The 14,540-nt window shown below is 52.2% G+C and overlaps 4 protein-coding genes across 5 annotated transcripts; 3 read left to right on the plus strand and 1 right to left on the minus strand.

Moving 5' to 3' along the window:
* Positions 1 to 529: 529 nt before the first annotated feature.
* AAFC00_007325 (uncharacterized protein) lies at positions 530 to 2,599 on the plus strand (the record flags this gene model as incomplete). 2 transcript variants are annotated; one of them, XM_069347413.1, is made up of 1 exon in its annotated part: positions 530 to 2,599. In XM_069347413.1, the coding sequence occupies one exon, from the start codon at positions 530 to 532 to the stop codon at positions 2,597 to 2,599; it is 2,070 nt and encodes a 689-aa protein (XP_069202016.1). The 2 variants fall into 2 exon arrangements, with proteins under 2 accessions (XP_069202016.1, XP_069202017.1); XM_069347414.1 differs by having other exon boundaries at positions 1,550 to 2,599.
* A 758-nt stretch (positions 2,600 to 3,357) lies between these two features.
* Positions 3,358 to 5,758, plus strand: AAFC00_007326 (uncharacterized protein; the record flags this gene model as incomplete). The annotated part of the gene is made up of 2 exons (XM_069347415.1): positions 3,358 to 5,266; positions 5,325 to 5,758. 2 exons carry the CDS (start codon positions 3,358 to 3,360, stop codon positions 5,756 to 5,758), a joined length of 2,343 nt encoding a protein of 780 aa, XP_069202018.1.
* A 576-nt stretch (positions 5,759 to 6,334) lies between these two features.
* AAFC00_007327 (uncharacterized protein) lies at positions 6,335 to 7,083 on the minus strand (the record flags this gene model as incomplete). Its single annotated transcript, XM_069347416.1, has 3 exons — positions 6,335 to 6,427; positions 6,493 to 6,896; positions 6,948 to 7,083. The coding sequence occupies 3 exons, from the start codon at positions 7,081 to 7,083 to the stop codon at positions 6,335 to 6,337; spliced, it is 633 nt and encodes a 210-aa protein (XP_069202019.1).
* A 6,206-nt stretch (positions 7,084 to 13,289) lies between these two features.
* On the plus strand, positions 13,290 to 14,491 carry AAFC00_007328 (uncharacterized protein; the record flags this gene model as incomplete). Its single annotated transcript, XM_069347417.1, has 2 exons — positions 13,290 to 14,306; positions 14,375 to 14,491. The coding sequence occupies 2 exons, from the start codon at positions 13,290 to 13,292 to the stop codon at positions 14,489 to 14,491; spliced, it is 1,134 nt and encodes a 377-aa protein (XP_069202020.1).
* Between the last annotated feature and the right edge of the window lie 49 nt (positions 14,492 to 14,540).

The raw sequence follows: 14,540 nt of genomic DNA on the forward strand, positions 1-14,540 counted from the left end.
GGGTGGGGTGCATTGTAACGTAGTGCTGAAGAACATTGGTGGCACTCACGTCCTTCTGAGCTAGTACGGGCATCCCGAAGCTTGTTCTTATCTGCTAAAGGAAGCTGGTGGATCTATTGAGTTGCCCGCCGGGAGGCCCTATCAACGGCCTTCCTTCTTTCGCCTTTCTAGTGGCCAACATGGCGGACTACACGTCTTGGCTACACTATGTATTCCCCACCTGTTCGGCAGCACTCACCTGAACAAGTCAAGTATCATCCCTGGGCGTAGCTTGTACCACGTCAATCATGTCCTCAACAACGAAGGGCGCGCACCATGTCAGTGACAGCCGCAGACAATATCGGATCTCACGACAATCTCGGCGATTGTCTTCGCCCGGCGCTTTGGGATTTGTTCCTGCACAGCTTCCGGTGATCGGCGGTCTTGGAGGATCTGTGTGATATGGGCTGGATATATAAAAGGAATCGATAGGCATGGAAATTCAGTTCTGCTTACCAACTCCACCACAATCTCTCTCCCATACCTCATAATGTCTCTGCGGGGTCTGTCAGGAAGCGCTCTCGCTCTCTTGAGCCTTTCGGCTAGTGGGGCATTGGCACTTCCCTCAAACCCTGCCATCTCCTTCTCGTTTCCTGATGTGGTTGAGAAGGGCGGTGCGCACAATGTGCATGTCGAGTACCACGCGCCGCACGATGGTGAGCTCTCGATCGTGTACGGAGCATGCGACATGAAGTCTTACGGTGATCACGACCACGTTCTCGGCAAGACCCATGTCGGAAACCACGATCTGGCCAAACGCCACATCAAATGGGAAGAGCAGAGACCGACACGATTTGTCTGGCTCACTCCCGAGGATGCGGTTGACAGAGGATGCTTGCATGCCTTCTCCGGAAAGGAGTTGCTCGGAAGGTCCGCCCCTGTCTCGATGGGCAAGAGAAACGACCGTCGATGGACCGCAGCGGCGGATGTTATGGATGCGATGGGACCATGGTTCGACGGTGTGGCATACCTGAAGGAAAAGGAACCCGATGATGTCTTTGTTGCTCAGACCAAGAGCAAGACCATTGGTATCCTCGGTGGCGGCATGTCTGGTTTGATGACCGCCCACTTGCTCGACAGTGTGGGCTTCTACGACTGGCAGATCATCGAAGCATCGAGTCGCATCGGAGGTCGTGTCCACACCGCTTATCTCAACGGCACCACCCCAGACCAATATCAGTACCAGGAGATGGGACCGATGAGATTCCCTGTCAGCATCACTCTGGATAACGAGACCCTGGAGATTCAGGACCACAAGATGGTCTTCCAGCTGGCAGATGTTCTGAACGGGCAGAACGGACCAGACTCGGACTACACTGTGAACTTCATCCCTTGGATCCAGCAGAGCGCCAACCAGCCGTCTGGCACATCTAAGCGCAGACCCGACGGCACTGTTCCTGGTATCAGCGAGGTCTCACACTACCCAGCCTTGGCGGACAATGTCACTGCAACGTATGCCAATGCCAGTGCAGTTGCGCAGGCGGAAGAGGACTACGAAGACTTTCTCGGCATGGACAGAGAGAAGATGCGCCTCTACACGTCCAACGTTTTCCAGGCGCACAAGCAGGCAGTCGCCGAGGGATTCTGGGACTTCTCAGAATCCGGTTATCTCCGCTACAAGCTCGGATACGACCTCAACACCACGGATCAGGTGGACTCTGTCTCCGACAACCTGCCAATCTGGCCTTACGAAGACATTTACTTCGAGGCCACCGAATGGCGGACGATCGACAAGGGACTCACTCAGCTGCCCCGTGCATTCGGCCCTCAGGTGCTCAACCGTACGCGCTTCCAGACGACTGTGCAGGAGCTGTCCTGGAACGAAGAGACGGAGAAGATGTCTGTCAAGTTCCGACCGGACAACCCATTTTCCATGGAGACGGAGTCCCTGGAGTTCGACTACACGGTCATCGCCGTGCCATTCTCACGCGTGCGCCTCTGGCGTCTGCCGTCGTACTCGTCGTTGCTTGCGCGCGCCATTTCGCGACTCAACTACTCGGCTGCTTGCAAGGTGGCGCTCCATTACAAGACTCGTTTCTGGGAGCACCTCGAGAAGCCCATCATCGGCGGATGCGGATCGGGCGGGGCCATACCTGGCATCAGCAGTGTCTGCTATCCATCCTACAAGATCAATAGCACGGGTCCCGGTGTTATCTTGGGATCGTACATCTCGAGCCAGCTGACCAGAAGTCTGAGCTCGCTTCCCGAGGAGGAGCACGTTGCTCTTGTCCAGCGAGCGATGATCGAGATCCACGGTGATGTTGCGCGAGAGCAGTGGACCGGAGCCTACGACCGGAAGTGCTGGGAGCTGGACGAGTACGAAGGCGGGTCTTGGGCGTCGCCTACTGCAATGCAGCAGCAGCTGTATCTGCCAGCATACTTCCACACCGAGAAGCACAGTGTGTTTGTCGGCGAGCACACTTCATACACTCACGCCTGGATTTTCAGTGCTCTGGAGAGTGCGGTCAGAGGCACAACGCAGCTTCTGCTCGACATGGGCCTGGTGGACGAGGCCAAGCAGATCAACGAGAAGTGGATGGCGAGATGGATCAGTGTATAGATCAATGCAGTCACGATACAACATAGTCAGTAATCAAAACAACTTCACGAGCAAGCATACCACTATATTACTATTGGAAGTGAATGACAGGGAGGTTCAGTGCAGGAGACGACCTCGGTGGCTTGGTGGGGGGCTCGGTTTAGGACGAGAATAGACGAAAGCTTTCGGATCGAGCCGCTGGCGTGGACTTGGCAGAGAGCGGAAGGGGAAATCAGGGGGAACTGGAAGGCGCGGCAGCGCTTGCCCTGAGCTCCAGCTCCTGAGACACGGAGAGGAAAGAGAAGCTCTCCACCTTGCAATTAGCTTAAGGTACCTTAGCTTCTTAACAGATCTCTATGACCAAAAAGCTGTGAATAGAGGCGTTGTTCATTGCAAGCTGTCAAGACCTGATCCAGGTGGGGAAAAGCTGCTGCTGAAACGTTGATCCATCGATCGAGCTTTACCTTACTCTGCTGCAACATCGTTCTTGTCTCTTGCCTCTTGTCTCTTGTCTCTTGTCTCTTGTCTCTTGTCTCTGTCTCATCTCGTCTCCTGCAACCCCCTTTTTCCCTGTCTTCCCTTTCTTTTTTTTATTCCCTTGCTTCGAGCTTGCGGTACCTGTACCTCACAGTAGCTGCCCGCTTCTTCTTGTTCTCCGCAAACGTGACACGGTAACCCCCTTTCTCACATTGATTCTTTTTTCTATCGTCTGATGTTGGTTTCGTCTTTTCCTTCTTGATTACAACACACATCTCTTCTATTGCCCGCCAACAGCAGCAATGTCGAGCCCGACGCAGAGCGTCAAGCAGCGAGGCACAGCTGGAGCAAGCAAGAAGCAGCGCGCGGCCACTCCCAACACAGATGCAATTGTAGACAAGAGCGCCGACGTCTTGTCGCAACTGCAACAGGAGAGCAAAGCAGCTGCAGCTTCCAGTGAATGGGACTACAAGCTCGCCTTGGTCGTCATCACCCTGCTCGCCTTTGCCACTCGCTTCTACGGCATCACGCATCCCAACCAGGTCGTCTTCGATGAGGTGCACTTTGGCAAGTTCGCTTCCTACTACCTCCAACGCACCTACTTCTTCGACGTGCATCCTCCCTTTGGCAAGCTTCTCTTCGCCTTTGCAGGATGGCTCGTGGGCTACGACGGCGCATTCCTCTTCGACAACATCGGTGACTCGTACATTGCCAACAAGGTGCCGTATGTTGCCTACCGCTCGATGCCTGCGATGATGGGCGCTCTCACCGTCACCACCGTCTTCTGCATCATGTGGGAGTCTGGCTACTCCCTGCCAGCTTGCATCCTGGCGGCAGGGCTCGTGCTCTTCGACAACGCGCACATCGGCCAGACGCGCCTCATCCTCCTCGACGCCACTCTCGTTCTGTTCATGGCGCTGTCGGTGTGGAGCTACATCCGCTTCTACCAGCTCCGTCACGCCCCCTTCGGCCGCAAGTGGTGGAAGTGGCTGCTGATGACGGGCGTGTGTCTCAGCTGCGTCATCTCCACCAAGTACGTCGGAGCCTTCACCTTCTTCTCCATCGGCGTGCCCGTCGCCATCGACCTCTGGGATCTGCTCGACGTCAAGAGGAGACAGGGCGCCCTCAGCCTGTCCGAGTTCGGCAAGCACCTGGGCGCTCGTGTCATCGGCCTCATCGTCGTGCCTTTCATGCTCTACCTGTTCTGGTTCCAGGTGCACTTCTCCATCCTGTCCCGCTCGGGTCCCGGCGACGACTTCATGAGCCCCGAATTCCAAGAGACGCTCAGCGACAACATCATGACGTCTCAGGCGGTCAGCATCGACTACTTCGACAGCATCAACATCAAGCACAAGGACACGCGCGTCTACCTCCACAGCCACGTCGACCGCTATCCCCTCCGCTACGACGACGGCCGCATCTCGAGCCAGGGCCAGCAGGTCACCGGCTACCCGCACAACGACACCAACAACCTGTGGCAGATCATGCCTGCCAAGGAGATTCCTCAAGAGCCGGGACACAGAGTCAAGAACATGGATGTCGTCAGGCTGCGCCACATGGTCACGGACGCCTGGCTGCTGACCCACGACGTCGCCTCGCCCTACTACCCGACCAACCAGGAATTCACCGCCGTCGACTCCGAGGCGGCCAACGGCGAGCGCTACAACGACACCCTCTTCGAGATCAGAATCGAGAACGGCAAGACGGGCCAGGAGTTCAAGAGCATGTCTTCACACTTCAAGCTGGTCCACGTGCCCACAAAGGTCGCCATGTGGACCCACACCACTCCCCTGCCCGACTGGGCCTACAAGCAGGCCGAGATCAACGGCAACAAGAACATTCTGCAGAGCAGCAACCTGTGGTTCGTCGAGGACATGCCCTCGGTCCCCGCGGGCAGCGAGCGTCTGCAGAAGGAGTTGCGCAAGGTCAAGACGATGCCCTTCCTCAAGAAATACTTTGAGCTGCAGCGCGCCATGTTCTACCACAACAACGCCTTGACCTCGAGCCATCCTTATGCCAGTGTTCCCATCCAGTGGCCCTTCTTGCTTCGCGGCGTGAGCTTCTGGACGGAGAACGACACGCGCCAGCAGATTTACTTCCTCGGAAACCCTCTGGGCTGGTGGCTTTGCAGCAGTCTGTTGGCTGTCTTTGCCGGAATCATTGGCGCCGACCAGTTGTCCCAGCGCCGCGGCGTCGACGCTCTCGACCGACGTGAGTTTTTGTTCATCACACTCAATGTGCAGCACCCACTGACTTTTCTTTGTTCCAGGCACTCGATCCCGCCTCTACAACAGCACCGGTTTCTTCTTCCTGACCTGGGCCGCCCATTACGTGCCCTTCTTCATCATGGGTCGCCAGCTCTTCCTGCACCACTACCTGCCCGCACATCTCGCCTCGGCCCTCGTCACCGGCGCCCTGGTGGAATTTGTCTTCAACATCGAACCCGCCGGCGTCGACGACATCAGCCAGGGAAGCGGCAGCACCACAAAGAAGGAGAACAAGAAAGACCGCTCCAAGCCCGTGAGGGAGAGACTCGGCACTCAGAGTCTGCTCGGCACGTGGGCTGCCACGCTCGCCATTCTCGCTGTCATCATCGGCAGCTTTTTGTTCTTTGCTCCTCTGACCTACGGCAGTCCTGGTCTCACCGTCGAGCAGGTCAATGCCAGGAAGTGGCTCAACTACGACCTCCATTTCGCCAAGTAGACTGGTTGAGAAAAGGACGAGGAGAGCATGTAAGAAACCCGTGAATGCATAGACGGCTTCTGATGCATCATCTCATTTAAGAAAGATACCTCGAGAGAAATAGATGTGTTGTATGTCACCTTTCCTAGAATTTCAAATCAATATGAAACGGCAAAAAGCAGTTTATTTATTTTAGTTGTCTATCATGTCCATCCTTTGAGTTGAGAACAGCGAGATTGAATCATCTACTGACCACCTCGCATTATCTCACCTTGCTGTTCTGCAGTCAACCCGCCCCGGAAAGGAGAGGTAAAACAAGCCAGGTATGAGTTCTGGCAGTCTCTGTGTGAGAGGAGAGAGCGCAATTGAAATCTTTGCATCTGAGAAGAAAGAGCTCGACCCGTGTATCATATGTAGGCCTACGTCTACGGAAGGTTTATGCCCATGTAGGTGTAAAAGGTTGATGAACGCCGTGCCTTGTATCTGCTGAAGCAAGCCTCTTTATACGTTGAAGCCACTGGATCTCCGACTCTATCCATAGAAGAGCTACAGATAATTATGCCCACATCCTTGCCAGGTCGGTTCGAAGGTTGGAACTCATACAGTGCCAGAAGACACGTCGGAAACCACCTTCACGATCGTCTTGACATCAATTACGATGATGACATCGAGGCCTGCTTTGGCGAGACGCTTTGATATCTTCACGTCAGCCCATTCTGCACATAAAAAGAAGAAGAAAGTCATGCACAACACACCTTGGCATTATCAGCATCATCGTTGAGACCACCCCACGAGCCACATCTCATGCCCTCTTGCTGGCAATACCGCACCAGTCTCGGCGAAGCAAGTAGCGGATCTGCTCGCTGAATCGTTCCTGCTAGGTTCCAGGCTCGAGCAAAATGTACAGCCTCCTGCACGCTGCGGGCACGAATGTCTCCGGCATCGATGTTTCCTGACTCGGTAAGGAAGTAGACTGGATATCTGTCTTGCTTCAGTTGCAAGCAGACGCAGACTTCGGGGCTGAAGGAGGAGAAAACAATGGGTCGGCTTTCGGCTAGGTCGAATATGGTTCTCAGAATGGTGTCGACCAGGAGGTTCACCTCGATTGCGTAGGTATCTAGGAACCATTCTTCTGTTGCCTCGGTGAGCATGGGATATTCTGCATTTCAAGTCAGTAACATCTATACCAATGATCAGAAAGTGTGCTTACTGATCTCGATATCTGTGTCTATCGTTTTCGGGGTTTCTGTGAGCAGTTGACTCAAAGTCATGAAAGACTGTCGAACAGAAGTCCCAAGGGTGTTGCCTTTGATGCCCCTGAGCTTGAACTCAAACGTGTCCTCCATTCGCTGGCGCAGGTCACCCGCTCTGGTATCTTGAACTGAGCCCAGGGATTGTGCCCGAATTTTTCGGGTGACGCGGTTCCCGTTCGCTCTGTTACTATAAGGTTCCGCAGACCGTGTTCGATGCTCCGGTGATTGTAAAGCATTGAGGTGCATGAATTGGGCATAGGTAAGCGTATTCATAGGGGCATCCAGTCCTGTCTCACATACAGTGAAATCGTGATACAGTACAGACACAAGATCTTTTGTCAGTTGTACATCGGTCTCTATGCCAGACGCACCAAAATTGATCGCAGCCTCAAATGATTGAATGGTGTTTTCCCCTAGTTGTAACTTTCCTCGAGAGGTCATGTTCTCTCCAACACCTCTATGCCCGACCACAAGTGTTGATGCTGAATCTTGCCATGCTACTTTGGACGGAATAGTCTTAGTGCCAGCGTGTAAAAATGGATTGACAACCAAAAAACTAATGGTGACTGTGCCTGCAAGTTTCATGCCCTCAGCGCTAAGCAATGAGATGGTATGGTATCTCACAAGACTTTCACGCTCTTGCCCGAGGCAACTTCGTAATTCTGCTAGCACAACAGCTCCACTGGCGACGAGGACCTCCGAAGCCCCTTCGATGCTGCTTGCACGATATATGTTGAAAGACAGCCCAGCTTCGTCCGGATTATCGATTGGGAATATGCATGGAGTATTGACCTTGCTTCCTAGTATTGGTAACTGGTAGCTGTAGCTTTCTCCTGCATCAGAGAGTGTGCAAATTTCGAGACGATAGTTCGAAAGGGACGCTGGCATGTCAAACTGCGAGCAGAGTGGCAAGTCCAACGCGACCGCCCGGATTTCTGTGTCGATGCCTAGTGTGCCTAAATTGACGATAATAATGCTTTTGCTCAAAGGGGACTTGCTTCTGTGGTGTGTTCTACAATTGTGAACTTCAGGCTTCGAACCATCCAGTAGAGGTTGGGTATTTTCATCTCTCGGAGTATTGATTTTTGCAACGGCATCAGCACTGCTGCACATCTGAGACCTAGTCGCGTCCAGGATCAAGATCCTAGTCACGTCCAGATGACCACGCAGGGCAGCATGGTCTATACCGTTCCAGCCAAGATAATCACACAGATTAGGATCTGCCCCGACTCCTAGCAGTCGTTCCACTATGGCTAGTTGTCCGTTAATGCAGGCCAAAATCAGTGGTGTCCGTCCATGGAGGACCTCCCGTGCATCAATATCCAAGCTGTAGTGAGGCCCTGTTCAGAGGAGAAGGTCAACACAGCTGGCCAAGCCTAGGCCGGCCGCAATGTGCAGTGGAGTCTCTGAAAGTTTACCAATGAAAGCCGTGCCGACACCACGGGTTATCAGTATATGGCATATGTCGACCTGATTCAATCTCATGGCAATCTCAAGGATGTTGTTCGACTCTAGCTCATTCCGTTCCCTGTTGTGGACCGCATCTGCAACACCCATATCATGGGAGTAGTCTAGCAATGTCTCAACGACATCTACATGTCCACCGACTACTGCGAGGTGCAACGGCGTAAATTGTTCTGCATCTTCGAGCAATACAGTCTCGTGAACTGCCATATCATTTGTCGCGAGCTCTAAAATCCAACATTGCATGTACTCGAGGAGTGCTCGACAAACGTCTGCTAACCCATAGACTGCAGCATAGTGGAGTGGTATTCGACCCTCGATGTCCCTCTCAAGAAGAAGATATCTTCCGTAAGACTGTAGCCTCATCAGAACATGGTTGATGAATCGGAATTTGTCCTTGCTATCATCGAGATCCTCAGCCGAGCTTCTGGAGTGGCGTTCATTTCGCAGGCTTACGGCATTCTGTCTACCAATGTCAACAATGATGTCATGAAGGTATCGATGTTTAGCAGAGAAGAGAAGATCTTGAGCAAGACATAGTTTCTGGTATATCAGGTGCGCACATGCCGCCGCTTTCTTCGAGGTAGCGAATTGCAAGAGGCGAGAGTACGCCGCGATCGTCTCCTTGTCCATCTCATCGACTTCAACGATTCCACTTGTGATCAATGTCTCTAGGTCTGACGAGTTGTCTGTCACGATGCACGAGTACACTCTTTCCGGTGAGCTGAGCGAAGGCATTATTTCAAACGCACAGCAGACGTCGAGTGATTGGAAAGTTGTCGGGCGTTCCAATTTGGAGTCGGGTTGCAGAAGGTCAATTGCGTTGTTGATGCGCTCGAGATTCTGTAGAGCTTGAGACCTACGCAAGAACCTGGGGCTGGTCCATTCTGGTTTTGAAACACCTTCACATTGTATATTATGGGCGACCAATCTTTGGATTTTCTCGTTCACAGAAAGGAAGCCCCGCTGGTTCACGCCGAGGTACAAATCGAGTTCCTGGCAAGTGTGTCGCAATTCGATCAATGCTTCAAGAATAACTGTCCGCTCGTCGATGTCGAGTTGAGCAATTGATGGAAAGGTAGCCGGTGGAATCGTGAATCGATTGCAGATCTCGTCGGTCCGCCGCTGTAGCCAGATGCATTTCTTGTCGTAGAAGTCATCAATCATAATAGCATCACGTTGAAGGTCGGCATAAACTTCTAGCTCACAGAGTAAGCTTCACGGGTACCTGATTGCCTCACTAGTGACTGATCGGATAATTTTAGTTCGACGTTAGTGGCCTTGACTCCCTCATCGGTCGCGCGATGTACACATTTTATGGCAACCTTGAATCGATTGTAGTCCATGTACCAAGGCGACCATTGCGGAATATCATATCGACTGAAGTGGCTGCTCAGCTTCATGATGATCGTACAACACGTACAATCGAAGAGTCAGGCGGCGGCTGCGCTGATCGGGGTCAAGACGAGCGTCAGGAAGTAGTTGATAGTCCGGCCTTGAAAGAACTGGAGACCAGTTGCTCCTCAAACGCGACTCAAATAGTCCGATGATGATAGACCTACTGCAGGGTCTTGAGGCAAATATATCTCCCTCTTCCCAAAGAGAAGGAACGGCTCTAGTCGGTGTGTGTGGCATCATTCAGATAAGGCACTTGCAATCTAGCTACCTGCCAGCTTGTGACTGCATGAGAAATGCCATACCAGGTATTATTCCGATTAGGGCAAGAGGTCATCAATATGGAACCAGATACTTGTTGATGGCCCTGAGTCTTTACCAAAAGAAGGTTGTACCACCCAATATAGCACAAGCCGATTTACAAGTTGTCTCCGCGACCTCAAAGACCCGTAAGGATTGTACGTACGCAGCTCCGTACACTTGCAGCAAGCATAGTGCTCAAATGAAGGGTCGTTGTCGATACTGTAGGATGCGAATTTCTGATTGGCACGCGATACGCTTTTCTTATCCTGCTATGATCCACTTATCATATCATATTGATTAACTCACGGATAACTATGTCCCATGTCAGGCTGACAGCCTCACATGACACGATCGTTAATTGTTGTACTGATTACTCCTAGTTGGCACCCTTAGCACCTTAGAGAGCGTACATGTTTCCGTGGCCATCTGCTGTCAGGTTAGTGCGGTATATGCTTCACTTGTGCCACAACTAAGGTTGCGATGGATCCACTTAGTATTACGGCATCAGTGATCGCTCTCGGTACATTTGCTGGACAAACATGCGCCGCTTTCGCTAGACTACGAACCACTTGTATAGCCCTGCCGAGAAGGCTACATGCCCTGAACGACGAGGTTGCCGACTTTGAAGTTGTGCTGTACCAGATCGCCGAGGTCGTAGAGCGTGCCGGCCCTTCGGCTCCCCCATTTGAGCAAGCTCACCTTCTCGAAATCTTAGACCGAGCAAATTTCAAACTCCACCAGCTAAGGAGCTTGATTGACGACCTGACACTTGCTTGTGAGCACGCCAAAATACCTCTGTTAAAAGCACACGTGTGGCGAAGGGAACAGGCGCGCTTGCAAGATCTCCAGAAGGACATCAATGCGTGCAAGTGCAGCCTCAATCTTATGCTTGGAGCCTCTAGCTCGTAAGTACCTATAGTACCTAGTGAAGATGCTCGAAACCCAGGACATACTGGCTCGATGATAGATGACTGATACATCTCAGTAAGGACTTATCACGCGTTCGGCTGGATATTCAAGCCATAACCGCCGTGACCTTGGGCTCTGCCAGGGCACAAGACCTCATGCGAGACGACATTGTTAACAATCTCATGGCACACCAGGATCGAATGCAGGATACCATTCTTCAAACCCAGAGGCAGGTCGACAAGCCCATCAATAACATCGAGCAGCTACTGAACGCCTAATCGGCCGGGATGATGAGAACGATGTCTTTGCGGCAGGGTCTGATGCCAGCATACTCCAGGCCCCTGGCGTATAGAAGAAGACGCGCATCGCAGGAGGTTGTCAACACCACCAGATCCCAATCGCCAGAGACCGAAGGCGTCGCTATTCGCCTTTCCCAGTACAGTCACTCTTGCCGAGCTAGCTGTCCGTGTGTTTGCCACTCGACACGCAAGACATCCAGTCCCGGTTTAATCGACCGTGTGCTTGGTCAACTCTTCGTGGGGTATGCCGGACTGCCTCTGGTGAGCCTGAAGTGTGATTCGGATGTTTGCGACAAACCACAGGCACCTCATGTCTCTGTCGAGTATTGGTTTCCCATGGGCTTCTGCTGGTCTCAAATCATCCGCCTCCACTTTGGCTATTCGCCAAACCTCGGACCTCAGATGCAATTACGCACACTTCGGAGAGTACCCGACTCCGCACAGTGCATTCAATTTGCTCTCAGCGGAAACATCGCTGGACTGAAACATCTATTTGGGCGTGGTGCGGCATCACCGCAAGATGTCAGCACCACACGCGGCTATCTTGTGCTAAGGTGGGCCATATACGGAAAGCAGTGGAAGACGTGCAAGTTTCTCATGACCGCAGGTGCAGACCCTGACTACAGACCCATAGCAGCCTCGGACAATTCTCCCAGGAATAAGGCTCATGATTTTGTACTTCAACGCGCGTTGCCCAAGCAAGCTGTGGACCTCCTTCGTTGCCTAACGGAAGATAGCGAATGGATAGAGGAGCAAGACTTCACCACACTCCACAAGATCGTCTTGCAACTGTCGCCATTGGACCTCCATGAACAGATCCTCCTGAATCCTAGCGACATTAATGCCACAGATGCACTGGGACGTACACCACTTACGTGGGCGGCAGCACGCGGGGACGACAATGCTGTAGCTGTGCTTCTCAGCTTCGACGCCGACCCCAACATCTTAGATGTCCAGCTCACCGGACCTGTCTCCTACGCAGCAGAGCGAGATCGCGTCGTGTGCGTCCGCCTTCTCCTTGAGGCCGGTGCAGCGCCCGATCCTGCTACGCCCCATAACAATATCGTAGGTAGCGGACTGAATTGCGCCGCCCGCAACGCCACAAATCCTCTACATGTTTACGGTTGGCGGTGCCTGCAGGGTGTCTATGAAGTGTGAGCCCACAGAGTCGAGATTGGTATGACCACTCCTTTCGGATAACTCCATTTTGGACACCTTTCATCTTTCGACAGTAGCACCATGCGATATGTGGATTGAGTAGCATCCTATCATGGTTCGGTTTCGGAGCGTGTGAATGTAGATGTCTACCTCGGAATCTGTACATTGACAATGAAGGCACAGTAGCACAAAGTGCTCATTGGGTCTGGGTAGACTGTGTGCCTGTATCAATACGATATCTGCATCACGCGGCTGTCGGGGTTCCTTATATCTCTAGACATATGGGTCAAGACCGTTGAATTACCATACCCGCATCAAGAGCATACTAGCAGCCCCATATGTGGGAAATCGTGGTTTGTTCGCCTCGACTGAATGAAGAGACAGATCGAATTTTCAGAAGCGAAGTCCCGTCGTGAGAGCTTTCATGTGGCAGAGGTACAGAACGCAACAAGTCACTGCTACGCAAGGTGCCTTATTTAAACTGAGGTATCTGAAGTTATAAGGTGCGACAACCTTCTGGTGGGTCGGAGGTGCATGCATGAATGTGTAATGCACAAGCTTCAACGGAGGAAATGAGGTTGGTAAGGTACGTAGGGCACTCGCACCCCGCGGACTCCGCTGTTTCACTATTCGCCAACAATACTAGGACAGATATATAATGATAGGTCCACGGCACGATTGTATAAAGTATATATACGGACCCAATATAAATCTCGCAAAGTTTTAGGTCGGTTTTTCATCTGCTTCTAAGCCATTCTTGTATTTGAAACAATGGTCGCTACTATTACCGCACCTGCTGTCCGGAACGAAATCAACGCATCTCAGAGCGAGGCGAGGCGTTATCTCTCAGCTCGTCTGTCCACTAAACACGATGGTCCGACTCAACCTTTCAACGTGCCAGTGATCGACATCTCGAGATCGTTCTCTGGCTCTCTTGCCGAAAAACGGGCTATAGCTGATCAAATTCGTGATGCTTGCATGAACAGCGGCTTTTTTCAGATTACCGGTCATGGAGTGCCCGAGACTGCTCGTCGGGCTGTTCTGACGCAAGCAGATCGTTTCTTCAAGGACCTCTCGCCAGCGCAAAAGGAGTCTATGCATGTGAAACATAGCAAGTACATGCGCGGCTGGGAGCCATCCGACTACACATATGTGAACCCAGACGACTGGGACGAAGCGTCTGTCCCCGAAAGCAAGCAGGGCTTCAACTGGGGTTACGAAGAAGGACTCGATCCTACAGGTGGTGATGGCCTGTACACCGAACTCGACGGCGGCAAAGAAAACGGCAATGTGTGGCCTAGCGAAGACGACCTACCTGGGTTTTATGCCGGCATCAAGGACTATTATTCACATGTCCTCCAACTCGGCCGTCACCTCTTCAAGCTCTTTGCCTTGAGCCTCGGGCTCAAAGAAACATATTTCGATGATATGATGACACATCCGGGTGGTATTGCTCGATTACTCTATTACCCTCCTTCGGAAGATCCTAAGCCTCTGGATCCGAACGAAGCAGACAAGGAGGTTGGATTAGGTGCCCACAGTGATTATGAATGTTTCACGATTCTTTTATCGTCTACCGAATCCGGTCTTGAGATCTTGACTCCTGACAATGTGTGGTATCCTGCCTCCGTTGTCCCAGGTGGTTTCGTTATCAACGTCGCTGATTTCTTGATGCGCTGGACGAATGACGCCTACAAGTCTACCGTGCATAGAGTTGTCAACAGAACGACAGCAGAGAGATACTCTGTGCCTTTGTTCTTCTCCGTCAACTACGAGACGCAGGTCGAGGTGAGTCAGGAGCAAGCCAGTGGGCGCGGCTATATCTCTGATTAAAAGTTACTGACTATTATGTATAGACACTCCCAAGCTGCATCTCGGAGGATAATCCTGCAAAGTACACGCCTATCAAAGCTGGTGAATATGTACTCGACAGACTGCACGCTACAACCAAGGATGGCGAAAACAAAGCTTGATTTCGATCTTAGACCGAGACATGACATATTTTATATAGAGGTCATTAGC

Source organism: Neodothiora populina, assembly GCF_041146345.1.
Source record: "Neodothiora populina strain CPC 39397 chromosome Unknown canker_contig_9, whole genome shotgun sequence".
NCBI classification, from domain to species: domain Eukaryota; kingdom Fungi; phylum Ascomycota; class Dothideomycetes; order Dothideales; family Dothioraceae; genus Neodothiora; species Neodothiora populina.